This window comes from Echiichthys vipera (assembly GCF_963691815.1).
Source record: "Echiichthys vipera genome assembly, chromosome: 18".
NCBI lineage: Eukaryota > Metazoa > Chordata > Actinopteri > Perciformes > Trachinidae > Echiichthys > Echiichthys vipera.
In genome coordinates, this window is record NC_139843.1 from 8,776,583 (window position 1) to 8,793,684 (window position 17,102).

The 17,102-nt window shown below is 41.0% G+C and overlaps 1 protein-coding gene across 1 annotated transcript in view; it reads left to right on the forward strand.

Annotated features, from left to right (window-relative positions):
* Window positions 1–1,350: 1,350 nt before the first annotated feature.
* adam12a (ADAM metallopeptidase domain 12a) overlaps window positions 1,351–17,102 on the forward strand; it is a gene marked incomplete at its 5' end in the record, with an annotated part of 70,716 nt that continues 54,964 nt past the window's right edge. The window contains 3 exons of the mRNA XM_083933113.1: window positions 1,351–1,453; window positions 12,540–12,661; window positions 15,340–15,413. Of these exons, the coding sequence (XP_083789239.1) occupies window positions 1,351–1,453; window positions 12,540–12,661; window positions 15,340–15,413 (299 nt within the window). The remainder of the gene's footprint in view (window positions 1,454–12,539; window positions 12,662–15,339; window positions 15,414–17,102) is intronic.

The following is a 17,102-nucleotide window of genomic DNA, read 5'->3' on the forward strand; positions in this document are numbered from 1 at the left end:
GAGTCAACATGCACACACACACACACACACACACACACACACACACACACACACACACACACACACACACTTCTGCCTTCAAATGACTCTGATGAATAACAACATGTTTGCATGACATCTGTGAGTGAGGGCTGTGTAGGCTAAATTATTTAAATTCACTCTCAGTGTGGGCTGCTACAATGTGTGTGCACCTATCGAACCTGTATAGAGTCAAGTTGAGCAACGGATACCAAGAGAATGGCCGGAAATGATGTGGTTTGCCTTCAAAATAAAATGCTAGGTTCACAGCTTTCAGGCCAGAGCAAATGATGTAAGGTCATACACAAAACTCTATCTGTAATTTGACAAAACAATCTCAATCCAAGGTCCATTGACTAAGTAATGTGACACATGATATTAAACAGGCTTTCAACTGTATCTCACAATCTCACAGGAAAAAAGTAGAGCTTGATTCAAAATTATTTCATAACACCTGTTTAAATCTCATACCTAATCCCAGAAGCATTGTATTATGTAATGTCATTTTAAGATATATGTATTTGTAAGATACAAAAAAAATGGTTGAGTTTTGAAAAAAAATACTAATAAGAAAGAAATAAAAAATAAAAAAATTACAGAGGAAGCTGTTGACTAACTAACAATGAATTATGGAGAAGCGGAGGGATTAAATAAGTTTAAAGTCACTAATTACATCAACTCGAATCAAATATGGTCAAACGGGAGGATGATAATGTAATATGAACAAAAAACTACATTTAATTTGTGTTTTTGTTTAGCCTAGATTCGTTAAATGCATTATTTCTTCTAATCTTATCGTACAAACATCATTGAAAAAGTCTTTATTTTGAAAGCCGGGAGCAGAAATTGTACTTCCTGGCAGCTTGACGCTCGTTTAGCCAATGGGCGCAGGAGGTGGCTCTAGGACCTCGCGGAGCGTTTCATTGAAGCACATGGTCTTCACTCATAAGACAACACTTCTCGACAGTAATTGCCCTGGAATTGATGTCATTCCAGTGGGCGACTGACACAGCAGCGGCTTGTGTAACTGTTAATGTTTTCACCCGCTCGCTCTTCATTTGCTCCACATTTCCCTACTTTTTGGGCGCGAGACAGCTTTGGACTTGGACGTGTGTGAATGGAAAGGGGGGAAACTGCACGGAGTTCAATCAGCTGTCCTCGGGATTTCCTAAAGCACCCGCGCATATACTTGATCATATTTCAGGAAGTGGTTTTATTTTTGGGTGGGCTCTCTCACACATCAGCTGTTGTCGGATCGCGTGTCCGTGTGTATGATGGTTGCGCTGCAGTGAAACACTTGGTCCAGTCCCATCCACGCTTCAGCCGGGCATCATGAACCTCGGGAGCAGGAGTCTGAAGTTTATTTTAACAGCACTTCAGGCTTTATCTGTCTCCATCTCGGTGTGTGACAGTGGGCTCTCCAGATCTGCTGAAGGTAAGAGGCAAAAAAGTGGATTTTTCTTAATTGATTTTTACTTCTTGGTTGGTCAAAGGGACTTTCCAGCATGAAGGAACTTTAATATGTATCCAGAAATGAACCTGTCTGTATCTGTCATGATGCATACGTCTATTCTATAAAGCTCTGTTCTATTCCTCATTCATGTCTCCCCTTAGGCTGTTTTGGGTACATCCTGTTTTATGAAAGCCTTTGTTAGTAGGCTACACCAGACTTGGAGATCTGTAACACATGTTTGGGCAGAATGAACCATCTCCAGTGTAAACAAGCTTTCAAAATTAAAGGCTTTTTTTTTTTTCTCATTCTCTCCAATAGATCTGTGTGTGTGAAAAGCAGAACATAGAATTTTAGCTCGCAGTCCACCCCAGTGTGCACCTCAGAGGATAAGAGAAGCTGTATAATTGATGATGCTGAAACTCTCTTTGGTAATCACTGGTAGCACTTGAGGCATTTCACTGGTGCTTCAAGCAACCTTCAGTTTTTCAAGGCACTTCAAACATAGTTGAATTTTTCAATTATGGATGAATTCCAGGGTTATTTTAGCAGCGAACGAGATAAAAGTCACATTGTTGGTTTGAAGCTAAGAAGTCAGGTAGCTTTTTTAGAAAACGTGTAAATTGTACTGTTTATTATGTTTATGACATCCCAGCAGCACATGAGAAATAGCTGCTTAAGAGCTCTGGGGAAATATCTAAATCAGAGTGTGTACGTGTCTATGCAAGTGTGTTTGTCTCAGACTGAGATTTCAACCCTTTGGGCTGTGGCTCATGACATCTCATCTATAGTGAGATTCAACAAAGACACTACATGTGCAACAGTGGGGAGTGGAGAAAATTGCACTTGAGCATTGGCGCCTACACAAAAGTTTGACATCTGAACAGATTGCCAGTCTTGACGCTCACTACTGTGGAATCCTGGGAATTAATTAGGATACCAGCAAGGGCAAATGTTTAAAACTGGGATCAAAGCGTAAGGAAGTTGTTCATTTATTCATCAACAGTTCGTCGTCATCAGAAGTTGGCCTTGATGGCTTCTCAAGGGTTCAATGTGTGACTGTGAAAGATCTAATATTCAGTTATTCAGGTTGATTGAGATAAATGGATGGAAGGTGTGGTGTGTACGAGTGCATAGGGTTACTTTTAAAAGACAAAAAGAATCAAATGCCGTGAAATGAAGGGGAATGCCTGACTTTGTGTAAGTGCTGAAACCATCAGCCGGTGTTCAAAAACTCAATCAGCACATTTTTAATAATCCATTTGGATTTAATCAACTCAAATGTGAGGATTTTGCTGTTTTCCCCTATCTTAATATATAATTGAACTGAACACCTTTTGTACTGTTGCTCAGACAAAACAAGAAAGACCATTTATAGACAAAATGATTATTCAATAATGAACTCATTAGTTGCAGCTTACTTCATGTTAAAGCATAATGAGTGGGAATCATGTGTGTTCCCTTTTATGAATCTCTACACTGTCTCCGGCTGTGCAGACCTTTGTCTCTGCTGTCAGGAATTCAAGGCTGCTGAGAGAAGATGGAGCAGTTCAGCTCCATGCAGCGTCATTTTTGCATACATATTTCATGACACCACCTCTTGAGCTTCCTTGTTGGTTTGCCTTTCCCCGTCTGTCTTATGCATGTTTCTGTCCTAGCCAGGGATCATTTGTGAATGATTGTCTGCGACTTCGTGTCAGCCACTATTTACTACCCAGCTTTACTGCTTCAACCAACATGACTCTGTCTGCCTCGAGCGCTGCATGCAGCTTGCTTGCTGTACGCTCAGACAAATGAAAGTTGAGCTGAGAATATATTTTTGGACTGTAGTAAAATATTCCTCCAGCAAATAGTGTCCTCCCCCAGAGAGACATTATCACCATGATGTGACCATCACAAGTCAGAGACGTTTAGTATCTTTTCAGTATGAATGGATTCAGATTTTGAGTTGTTCAGCATACACCCAGGAGGCAGGTAAGAACAGTTGGCTGATATGTGGTGCGCGTTAAGACGGACTGATAAACCAATTGGGAAATAGCTGGACTGTGCTCATGTGGACTAACCCTACATGTGTTGCATTCATTTCTTTAAAGCATCTTTGGACTCATTTGACCCCTTCAACAAAAGCTTAACACACGAGCTGAAACCTGATGCTGGCTCTGGACTTTCTCTTTGGATTTTCACACCCAGTTAGGTCAGACTTGAGCTCAACACAGCTCCCCGAGAGTCTTCTCCCTTGTCTGGTCTGAGGGTCCAGTTGGCTCAGATATCTCTTGTCAGTGTCAGCTCTATCTGGGTTAGTTCAAGTTCCACTCCATCAGTGTTTCGCAAAAAAAAAAAAAAAGACTGTTTAGCCTATAAGCCTGTTCTGGTCAGTTCTTGTGTTCTTTATTGCAGCACTTTTAGGTGTACTGTAGCATAATGACTAACATATGCTATATATATGTGTGATAGCTCTTTTTCTGGCTACAAGAAGAATAATTGCATAACATTTAGATTAGCAGTTCCAGGGTTTGGCTATTCTGCATGCTGGTTCCTATACTATTTTGTTCTTGCAATAGAGGAAGCTGCAGTTTCAGGACCGCAGTCATCGGACTACATTTCTATGACTGTATTTCTATGACCCTAGTTACAGAACGAAACTGGCATACTGTGCAAGCGCCAACGCTTAAATTGGCAGCTAACTAGCTACGAAGGGTTAAGATTAAGTTAAAAGACAAGGTTAGGGTAACTACATTCTAGGGTCCTAGAAATGTGGCCCCAGAAATACAACTTCCTCTGTTGCAGGAACATGATTCTCTCTAGGTTCACTGGATTGACGTACTATAGGACACTTGATGGAACGGAGCCATAGCCAATGTTATTAGTTTTACCCATGGATGTGGTTTCACCTGAGTTGTTTCTGCTATGGCGAGTCAAAATGTTTGCTTTTAAAGAGGTCCATTATCACCTTTTTTTAAAAAAAAAAAGTTGTTTTGTTTTGAGGAGGAAACCATTGCATATATGGAGCAACATTAGCATTCAGTTGGAGTTGTGTTTCTATCTACCTGGCAAATGTAAGTCAAACATTCACTCTCGTTTTTTTTCCGGTTTTATTCTACACCTACTCCTGAGAAAAGTTCCGTTTGAAAATATCCTACGTTAATGAGCTAAAAAGTTAGCTCGTTGCTCTCCTTTCATTAGCTTGAAGTTAGCTAGCTCAGTTGCTAACTTTGTCTGTGATTTAGCGCTGAGCAGTGGGCCTACATTTAATGAATGTAGCTACACCTTTTACTGGGTACAGTCGCCTAAATGTGCTGTAAAAAACAATTCCCCAACTGTGAGACTGATAAAGGGTTATCTTATGAAGTTTGTGACACCTTTTAAATCACATGTAGTCATATGACCATTTCATTTGTGAAACAAATATTGAACTAAAGGACTTTACTTTGTCAGAATGTCACAGGTGGATACGTTTAAGTCAGCTTTACAGTTATTATGTGTACCTTCTATTTTTAATATTTACCCCTTAACACCTCTTTGATTAAAATTGATTATGATAAATATCCAAGCAGGTTTAACAGATCACCCTGTGTCACTTTTTTAAATTTACAAGAAAACAAGATTTCCCTTCTCACATTTTATTTGCAGCTTGAAAATCATACAAACCATACAAACCTTTTTTTAATCCCAGAGCAGAGATGGGAATCAGGGGCAGGCATCAATTGCAATTCCAGATACTACACTGTACGTGCTAAGGGAAACATTCCCCAGTTTGACTAGGTTCCATATGAATGTCAAGTCATTGTCTTCCACTGAGATTTGAAACACACACTTTCATGTCTTAGCTCCAGATCATCTATCTTCCAAACTGGCATTCAGCATATGTCTGAATTCGCCTCTCAATTCTTCAATGAGAGGGGAAAAGCAGGAACAAGAGAGGTCACCTCCTATCTGGGTAGCATTCCAAATTGGCCGAAAGTAAGTTCTGTTGCAGCAGTTGCTTTGTCTGTGTCTGTCTGAGTTATGTTCCACAGGCAGACGGGTGAATTATTTTGAAGTGAAGCATAGCAAGCAGCACATCCAATAGCTACATATAGATGAAACTGTCACGGCGAACCTTGACCAGTCTAAGATTGTTAAATGTTCAGGTTTTCCAATACCCAGTGAAAATAGCATTACGTAATTAATAACATCCAGAGCTCAAGCTGATGTCTTTAAATTGCTTGTTTAGTTTGACCAGATGTTAAAAAACCAAAGATATTTAATATACAATAATATAAATATAGCTTGCTGAATGACTTAAATGAACAGAACTGAAATATCAAAAATAAATGTCGCATAACACTCTGAAGATCAACTAATAGATTATCTGGGTACCTGTGTCCGAGTTATATCTTTGTTGCTTTAATCCTATATGACTTTGTAAAATGACATGAGGATCTATGATATAGCAGCTGACCCAGCCACCCCACCCCACCCCCACCCCTTTGGTTTGAGGTCCTGTTTTTAAATTTTTCAGTGCTTTGAATGTGTGCCACACATGTGCGTACAATAACAGAGAGGAGTTCTAGTGCACTTTAAATGAAATCAATCATATTAGCAAGCTTTCACAAAGCTCTGCACCAGAAGCTCTCTATCTCCGACCTTTGTTGCTAAGGCACATAGGATCCATGCCAGGCAGCGAGCACAGTCCTCGCAGCAGGAGATGCGGAACAGTGTCACCTGCCTGGGGCATTACGGCGCCAGTTCTTGGACAACATTAACCTCCTGCTGAGCCAAGGGGAATTTTTGCTGCAGGACCATCTATTTCCCATAGAGTAATTATGTGCTGACATCATGCAAGTGTGACAGTAAATGAGTTCAGTATTAGAGACTGGAAGAGAGCACACAAAAGAGCTATTTACCAGTAGAGGGAGCCGAGAGTTAAACAGCTTGATTTTGACCCTAAATATGCATCCGCCTATAAATCCAACCATTAACAACCCTCATTGCTGTGACTTTTGACACACTGCAACATTATTAGATTTGAATTAAGGAGAACCCCCCTAGCTTGTGCAGGTTCATATTACCATGTCACCCACAGGTTTCTATGTTTCCGAGTGCAAGCCTCAGGATGTTGACATAATGTCCCCCAAATTGGTCAGATGTTTGGCTGTGGAGTCAAGGCAAAATTACCAGGCACTTTTCACCTTTGCTCTGTAATCCGCATGAACCCTGCTCTGTGCCTCGAATAATCAATTACAGGGAGCAAGGTGATGATAAGTCGACTAGGCGATGAACAGAACCTTGAGTCCTGCTTCCCAAATATGAGGAGCGGCTTTATATCATTTAGGGCTCTTGATAACAGTTATTTTCAACAGAAATTCATTTGAGCATTTTCAATGTCAGATAATAGTGATAAATGCTGATCACCAGTTCCCAGTGAATGCTGAAATTGCTTGTTTTGTGTGATTTCCAGTCCCAAGGATATTCTTTTTACAAATGTGTGAATATATAATAAAAAAAGCAAGTGCTCCAATTTGAGACGCTGGAACCAGCCAAATATCTTATTTATCATTTCCTTAAAAATGACTTGTTTGTGATTAGTTCACTATTACTCAAAAAATAAATTGCTTTACTAATTATTTCTGCAATAATAAAATTAAGTTGAATATGTTTGGATTGTTGAATGATTAAAACAAACTCGCTCTTGGAACCTGAGATGGGCATTTTTCACTCTTTTTATTGACATTTTATAGGATAAAGGATTCGTCAATTAATAAAAAAATTGAATAATAGCAGTCCATAATGACAAAAGTGATCTGTCACACAGCCAAAGAGAAGCCGATGAAAGAGAGAAAGCTCTTGGCTTTTGTCTCCAAGGTCATTTATAAAAGAGCGTCCGCTTCCTCTCAGTGTATCATTCATCATTCTATTCCCAATCACCATTATGTGTGAATTAGCATAATTTTCCCACTCTGATTGGGGATAAATTGAGTTTGTGGTATGGCTGTCAATCACCCATTATTAAATGAACAATAGCCATAAACATTAACCAAGTTTCCTCCCATGGGCTGATGTCATAGCCAACTTTTTGCTCAGCAACCCCTCAATCCAGTCAGTGCTCTGATTAAAAACATCCACCAAATCTGGTTAAAAATGGCTGTGGATACTCTTGATGGAGAAAAAGTGATCATTTTATTAGATTTGCTTTATCAGGAACACATTTCCATATGGAACCAAGGAGGAGAGGTTTTATTTTTTTATTTTTATACTTTTTTTTTTAACTTTGTTGTGTAATGGTTCTGCTTAAATCAGGCCAATTTGAACTCATCACTCTGCCCTAATTAGTTCCACATGCTCTTATTTCAAGCACATTTCCTTCGAGAGGTTTGAGTAGTAACTAAACAGTTTCCACTCATGTCAAACAATGCTGAAATCATCTAAAGTGTTTCTCCCCCGCACTTGTTGTTTTTTTTTTGTACCATTCAGGGATTTTGCATGTTAAAGATTGTCATTCTAGCTGCCAAAGGCATTGCTTTTCATTTTCAATCTGACTGTTGGGGACCAGACAGTAAGGACAAATAACAGGTGTTGTAGATGAAAACATGGGTTTTTATTTACCCACCAAAATATATGCAAAAACCAAGTATTTGGCATAATTTCGCTGGGTCTAAGATGTCAACACAACATACTCAATACAACCCTCACAAGGTGACGTGGCAGCAAATGGTTTGTCTCCAGGATTGAAGGCTACTGCTACGTTTTTGTAGTAGACCCATGGAAACAATAACGCAGACACCACCGTTTAATCCTGATTGGGTGTTATCAGTCCTGACTTGTCCTTCCCTGATTGTTTGCACCGTTATCATGTGAACATTTTTCAGTAGAAAACAAACATCCGCCTTACCGGTGGTTTACCGTTTCTGACCTTGATGTAGATTAATATAACATACCTGCCTGTGTAACCGTACAGTGTTAATTTAAACAACGCAGGGTTAAAATTAATTGAACAGGTTCAAAATCAAACCAACTGTGTGATGTTAATTGTCTAGGTGTGGTTGACTTCAGATTAAATGAACCTGCAGGTAGAAAACTAATGAGGTGAGATAAATGCAGATTGTTAAAAAATGGTGTAAATTGAAATAATATTACCAAGTGGAAATGTGTCAGTGTGCCATCCCACTGACATTCTCAAGATCGAATGAAGAGAATTGCTTCATTCGAAATGTGTGTCCTTGTGTCCTTGTGTGCTTTTCCTGCACCAGCCATCAGGCAAGGGTGACTGTCATTAGGAGTGCTTTTTATTGATGTGTGCACATACTGTAAGTGTAACCTGTATCCCATTTCAGTGGGGACCTGTGTACACGTGGGGAGCATGGCCTCATCAAATGTGCAGATAGAAATAACAGAGTGCCATTTGTGTTGGAAAAGCAGATTGTTATGAATATATTATTTCATGGTTGCCTGTCAAGGAGTGAGTTGCAGTTGGTTGCGAGAAAGCAGTCTCTGGGGTTTAATAAAGCCGAACAGTTGCTGATTTGTTTTGGTGGAACAGACTGAGGGAGAAAGAGACGGCCTGGAGTTGTGAAAGGGCAGTAAGAAAGGACGTCTTGACATCTGAGAAGAACTGAGGAAGGTCAAGTGTTCCCTTGGACCAGCAGCTTGTAGGCTGTGGAGAATGCATTCATTTGAGGGCGCTGATAAAACAAGTAAAAGATTCACTGTGAAAGACCATTAAGAGCTGTAAATGTACCAGCTACATGGCTAGATATCAAGGTTATGGACGGAATTTGGTTAAAAGTTAAAGAATTATAGGCATGGCATCATGGTGTCTAAAAACTCAAACTCGAATTTTTCTCGTGAATCACTTGAAAATTTTACTTGCTCATGCCTTTAAAAAATACTTACCGCAGACATATGCAACCAGTGATTATGGGCAACCAGTGATTATGGGCAACCAGTTTGCTTTTTTTTTAAGGCGTCACAAACTAAAAGGCCAACCACTGACCTAGACAACAGGCTTCTATCCTTTTGTCTTGTAACACTTTATGACCAATGTCTACCTCCTCCTCACAAGTCTCTTTGTCTGTCTGTCAGCACGATAATGGAAAAACTACCGGCCCAATGAAACTTGTAGGAAGGTTGGAGCATTGACCTGGAAAGAACCCATTCAATTTAGGAGTGGATCCGAATCACTGGGCAGATACACAAATTATTTTTGACTCTGGTTAACATTCAGAGATAAGGCATGGTGGCCTTGATGGAGTTCTGCACCCTCCGAGTGTCCTTCTAGTTATTGTAGTTTTTAGTTTTGAAGAGGTTAAGTTTCAACTATTTCACAAGGAAAAAACTCAGGAAAACATGGTTTCTATGTAGCAGAAATGTTTTTTATTCTTCTTTTCAATTTTGATAATGATCTCGCGACAATGCGGCTGTCCTTGGAATATCCCAGTCCCCAGGTTGGTAACCTCTGACCTAAAAAACTTGCAATCAAATTTAACCCACTTAAATCTGTGCCTGCACCACTAAAACAACCAAACAATGACTGTGTATACAGAGTACATAATAGATACTGTTACTGTTTCTTTACAACACCGCTAGGGAAAGCCAAATTAATTACTCCACAGTCATAGGTCTGTATCACATTTCATTCACCCACACGAGAACACACACACACACACACACACACACACACACACACAGTCACATTTCCACGTACACAGACGCACAATCCTCCCACCTAGCATTGACTTTATTGAGGCAATATAAATGGCACAAACTCTCCTTGTGTACGCTGGAGCATAAAGGGAGCTGATCATGGCCAGAACTCTACTTTATTAAGACCTCTGTTTACACTCTTCTTTATTGAACATATAAATAAGGCTTTGGGTTCTGGTGCCACTTTTACCACTCCCTTAATGCTTCTAGTGGCTCTTATGACATTCTAGCTAACAAAAGCCATTTACACACTCCACACACCACAGACTCGCTGTGCTCCAACTTTACCAAATGTCTGTCCCAAACACTGAGGGGGGAAAAAAAGCCTGCAGACTGTTTCCACTAATATAATGCCATTTATAAGCTGGAATTAAACCTCATAGCACACCACATTAACAAAATGGTCATTCACTCCCAGACTTTGAAGTCGGGGAACCAAATGCAGTATGGTTGCGAACCTCATCTTCAAAGTTGATATGCTGCATGCCACAGAAAAGGCCGCTCCATCTGTGCGTTTCCTCATAGATCGGCTTACCACAATGTGGACTTGACCTTTCACTGTCAAAACGTCTCTCTGTTTCCCCCTCATCTGTTGTGTTTATCCCTCCGTACTCTTCACAGAGGTTGACATGCATTCCCTTACTCAGCATGCCACCTCCCCCAGACAATGTGGTTTTCTAGGACTAATGAGGGTAGGATGATTCTCCCATAGTTGTGTGTGTGACGGCGTCCCTTCCTTGCCGGAGCCTGCTTCTCATCATCAGGCTGGAACTGGATGAGGACTGCTGAGCTGGTCACCCCTGGCTCTCCGCTATCAGCTGGAGCGGCTCTGTGATGAACTCCAGAGTGGTGGTTTCCTCAGAGGAGAACCAGAACAAAGCTCAGCTGGGGGGCGGGGAGGCTACGCCTGACCTGGGTTATTAATGCCAGATAATAAGCAGACTCAGCAATTTAGCTGGGTGAGTCATGCCTATAGAGACAGAAGTGATGTGAACCTCGAAGAAAGAGCCTTGAATCTGCTGGTAATAATAATAATCCATTTCCCCTTGAGTGTGTTTATGTGTGTTTGAAATGTGATTCAAAATTAAGAAGAAGTTCAAAACATACCATAAATTATGCTCAGACCACACGCATAACTTCTCACAAGTCCATTGACATCACCCTCGAACTAAATCTGTTTCCCTGCTGTTTGGAAACGCTCGATGGAGCATCAGTGGGGGGAAAAAACAAAACAAAAAAAACAACCAACATTTGATTTAGGATGTTTGCACTGAAACAAATGGAGTTAGCAACCCCTGCTGTTTTAGTAAGAGACCCAAGCTTCGAAATAGCTTCCCCGCTGTGGAGAGCTGATTACTGCAGAAACCCTGTTAGCAATGTCCTCCAGTGGTTCACTATTGCATTCGGCCTCACTGTGTGCTCATGATGTATTATTTAGACTCCAAATAGAGCAAATTTTAGAGGGACTGCAGCTCCTGTCTGTTATAAGTGGTAGGTTTCCTCGGGATACTGGCAGTTTTTCTGTCACCTTTTCTCCAGGCGGCACACTTGGAGACGTCAGTATTGGATTTGGGGACGGATATATTCTTAAATGACTGGCAACACAGCAGAGCTCTGAGAATTGTAGTCACTTGGAGGCTCAGTTAACACCCTGTCAGAACATAGAGAGGGGAGATAAAAGCATGCTGGGAACAATGCCCCAGAGCTACGTCTAATCCCTGCACTGCATCCTGGACACTAGCCTTGTGTTAGGAGTTATCTCAGCAGCAGCAGCAACCCCAGTTCCACGCTCAAAACTCTCCGTGCCTGAACTGTGGAGATTTATGCAGTTTGAATGGCAGAGGGGGTGGTTACGGTTTCACCACAGGCTTCGGCTCTCATTGCTTGATGTCTGAGAGTGCTGATTAGGCCTGTTGTATTCACGTCTTAATGGCTGAGGAGAGACTGACAGCCCATAAAACGGAGGTGAACATATGTTCACGAAGGCCGAGGACATATCGGAGATGGCAATTTGACAGCGCAGATAATTGTTAGTTATGGAAAACAAAAACATTCGAGAGAGCGTTGTTTGTGTGCCATGATGCAGAAGAGCCATCAAATACAAGTACTGTGTTTGTTTTAAGTGACACTTAATATTACAAGGCAGCTGCACCGTCAGGTTGTCTCGTGATGTTGTTAATGAACACCAGGCTCGGGCCTTTAATAGCGGGGAGGGAATTAATTACTGGTATTGTTTGTAGGAAATCAGTTTAGAAAATGTTCCCATTGTCTCAATCCACAAGGATGGACATGGGCTGGTTATTACAGATGCTGAGACAATTTAGAATAAAGGAGGAACACTTTGAAGTTTTCTGTGTATTCTCACATGGTTTATATTTTTTTTTTACAGGGGATCTTTTGAGCACCACTGTTCAACACAGGCCAACAGCAAAGAAGAAACACTATGGGACTACAGTACCTCTTCAGCTTGTTGGACATGACTGGAAACCAATCTGCCAGCTCAAAACCCAGGTGAAGAATAGTAGTTTAATTGATTAAACAAACACTTTTTGTTGTTTTTTTTTTTCATCCTATACCGGCCCAGATATCTGTCATTGAAAGTGACATGACATTTGACTGTTCACAGCTGTGTCACGCCCAAAAAGGTTGCACTTGAACAGTAGTATGTACATTCTGCACCTGCGTGAGAGGGAATAACTCTCCATACCTACAGGTGGCGGTGGTCTGTGTTCGTCATTCAAAACTAGAAATCAGAAGACCGACAGGACGGCTCAAGACACTAGCTAGCACATTAAAAACCCAACCCGATGTTGAAAGAACAAATGCTGGGGTACCCAGGAGCTCACCTGGTAGAGTGTGCACCACATATAAGCCTACGTCCTCACTGCAGCGGCCTGGGTTCGACTCAAACCCTTTGCTGCCTGTCATCCCCCCTCTTTCCCAAATAACCTGTCAATCTTCAGCTGTACTAAAGAAAAGGCATAAAAAATATATATATATATATTGAAATAAAAGAACAAATGCTATTTAGCATGTGCAAGCAAACACTAATAAAAACTATTATGAACTCCTCAAAGCAATTTCAGTCAAAAGCAACTGGACTTGGTTAGTTGTCTAGGAAGACGCTTCACCTCTCATCCAAGAGGCTTCATCAGTTCATGTACGTCATGTGAAACGTCTTCCTAGACAAATAACCAAGTCCAGTTGCTTTGACTGAAATTGCTTTGAGGATAATGACGACCTTGACAAATGAGAACATTCACGGACCATTATGAACTGTTTCTGCTAAAGAGAAGAAAAAAAAATCTTCAAAAAATGATTTAACCTTATATAACAAGTTTACCTTTGGACCACAAGTTTTGTTTTGGACTTTAATGGTTTGTTTACTTTCCTCACTTCCATTTCTCTTTTTATGCACTGATTTCTTCAACTGAACTTCAAAGGTCAAGGTGTCTGCTTGCCTGGTGTGTCTGGACTCAGAGTCTCAAACGGCCTGCGAGGACCTCTGTCAGAATATTTATAATGTTCTGAGAGAAGATTTTATAACGGTGGTAAATTATCTTGGTGGCTACTATTTTAGCTTTTGTCGTGACGATCACAAGGTTTCAGTCTTGAAAAGGTTGTTTTTATATTCCCTCTCATATTGAATTCAGCCTAAAAATGAACAGTTTTCACAGCTTGTGGTTTTAATGAATCATTTTAGTGTGGTATGTATTGTTTAAATTGAATGCTAATTGAAATAACAACCTTGGCTCATCAAAGTCTTGACTATTCTTAAACTACACGATGAAGTCCTAATGTAATGAATCGTGCTTACATTTCAGGACCAAGAGTCAGCTCAGTCAAAGGGTGTAGGGCTCCATCATACAGTCAGGAAGAGAGTGCAACCATTGCCTCTTCTGTGTGCAGTTCAGTACATTTTAAAGCAGACATCTGCACAATATCTGCAAGTAGAAAGGTAGAAACCACTACACAACCCACTGGAACATTAATGAAATGTGGGACCCTGCTCTGTTTAGTGTTATAATCCCAGACTTTATAGGAACAAAATAAATTACTGCCAGACAGATATAAAAACACAGCTTGAGTTTCCAGGTTGGGTTATTGAGTCAATTCATTTGTGAATTAATTTGTTCTGGCTTAACCAAACAGACATGGTGCCACTAGGTGTCTTTGGGATGTTATCACCCGTAAAAACAGAACAGATGAGCAAATTAAAGATACTCTTAATGACGTTGAAATGTAGTGCTGATTAGAATATATTACTCTCTTAATAACAAGCCCAGAAATGCAGCGTATTGTCTAAGTTTTTCCTGAAGTTAAAAATGGCAGCTGTCATAAACATTACACAGTGTGAGGGAGGTCAAAGCACGCATATAGAAAGCCGTCTGAACAGAAAATAGCAGGAGGTTTAGTCCCACATGGCTTGGGCAATGATTCTGCATAAAACCTTAAGTGTTGTGCTTCCACATCCTCTTCTGATCCACAAGACATACTTCTCCACGGGGGGTGATGGATGACTTAACCCAGAGCAGCGCTCTTTGCCACAGTTGACCCAGATTGAACTATGTGTGTGAAATGTGTTTGTGTGTGCGGTTGCCAAGCGATGTAGACTGTGAGACAGAGGATTTTTTTGTGTTTCTGTGCCTGAGTTAGAGTGCAGCACACGAGGGTTATGAGTTTACACGTGGATGAGTGTGCGTATGTGGGCATGTGCACAGCACGGCTGACAGAAGTGATGTACGACTTGGTGCCACTTCATGTGACTCTAACTGAGACACACGGTCTATCATTGTTGTAACTCAGGGGTGCGAAGACTTGTAGCTTTCTGCAGGATTAATGTCAAATGGAATAGAAACATAAAGCTAATCCTCTCAGCTCTTGTTCTAAGATACAAAATCTCTTCATAAGGATTTCTCTATTGAAAACAGCCTTCTCACAAGTTTTCTCAAGCCGCTGGGTGGCTTAGCCGACGTTTCAACAGGCTTGTAATCAAGATTTTTAAGAACTATTCACTTTTTTATTCATTTATTTCCACACATACTGTTGCACCTATTTCATTTATTTTCTTAAATTTAAACCATGCTTGCTACTAAAGAATCAGAGCCATCTTTCTTCAATCAAAATGCTGTCTGCCTGGCTCCATAACCAATCTTTCTCATCCCCTCTCTTGTCTGTCTTCTCTTCAGAGTCACCCTGCATCACTAAAGCTCCTGATTGAAGCGGAAGGTGAGCAGCTGCTCTTGGCTCTGGAGAAAAACGAGTAAGTGTCCCCTCCATTCAAACTTGGCCTTAGCTCGGATCCGAGTGCTTTTTGCAGTACAAATGGGTGACATATGCACTGCCCAGGGGCTACAACTGGGGCTGTAGCCAAGTTGTATGTCACACATAACAGCCAGGCAAAAGGAAGGGAGACATTTTTCTCTCTTGCACTGCTAGTGCAGGCATGGCAGCGATCCTGAAGCTTTGGTCTTTTCGTATACTGAAACAAAGACTTGAAAGACAGGAATTCCTGAATACATCACGCAGACATTGATGAGAACCGACATCTTCCTCCTTCTTCTGCTGCTATCTTTTCATTTGATCTGTTGGCATAACACGGGGGAGAAGGCGGCTTTGTTTGAACACGGCACACACTCCTCACTCTGTATATTAAGATACTGTCAACACAGTGTCAGTCAAGGGACTAGTGGCAAGGAGGAGGAACATCATTTGAAACAGATCGAGTTATCGGAATAGGAGCAGTTTGACAGAGCTCTGAATCGTTTCACAGGAGTATTTGTTATCTTCGCATTTTTACACAAGAGCTGACTGAGCGTGGCGTCCGTCTCCGACAACCTCTGAGTCAAATGTGTTGCTGAGAAGAATGGGATGTGATTGATAGAGCAATATGTTTTCCATCCAGCTTTGCTGCCACACATGAGCAACCAGGAACAAGCAGAGCTGTCTGTGTGATAGAGAGAAAAAGGGAGAGGGAAGCAAAGAGAGAGGGAACGGATTGGATTTTATGTCACAGTCAGCCATGAATCTCACTTGTTTTTCATACTTAATATATGTAAATTCCACCTGCAGACTGTGGGACAAAGCTTTCAACACCAGCGACCGCAATTTTATGGCTTACCTACTTTGAAAATATTTTGATATGACACTCACACACATTCCTACTTTGCACAGGTGGGGATTTTGCAAAGCTGACTTGCAGATTGTCAAATTTTCACCAGCCCCATTTATAGCAGGGAATTACCTTCTCTTACAGTAAAAACATTTCTTTTCAAAATGGGAACCAAACTTTTCCCCTGAGATCAGCTGCAGTGTAAAACCACCGTACGTTCCCATGTACGGCCCACATGATCCTCATCCAGCATGGCTGTCATCGTTGTCCGATAGTATTAAATGTAAAAGCCGCGGTTGAGCTCAAACCCTGGGCCAAGAGGAACAAACAGAGACGATGGAGAGGTGCAATCTAGATCTTTCTAATGAGCTTGAGCGTGATTGAACGACTTTACTCAAACAAACCTCCATGCATTCCAAACACCAGTCCGTCAGAACTTACTCTCAACACTTACAGCTAGTCTGGATAACAAGGTTTAATTACTGACAAAGTTGAACTTTCATCAGCTGGAGATTTCCCACCCTTCTGTCCTGATAAGTCAAAACTACTACTTCAAAAAATCAAAGCAACTTTATGCCCTGCATGTTTAACGAGACAAATCACAAACAGGACGTGGCTTAAGGAGGATGTGTAATTGAGTGAGTTTGCTCTGCGGATCAGTACACCAGAGCCAGAACCGAACCTGCTGTGCTGACATTGAGTTTTTTTTGTTTTTTTTTGTCTGAGGTTGCTGGCAGATTGGCTGCATTCCACTGATGAAATCCAGTTGTTCAAACACAGCTGGCATCAGTAGAGTAGGACATAAATGTGGTCCAGAACTGAATGATTTGATTTAAGCCC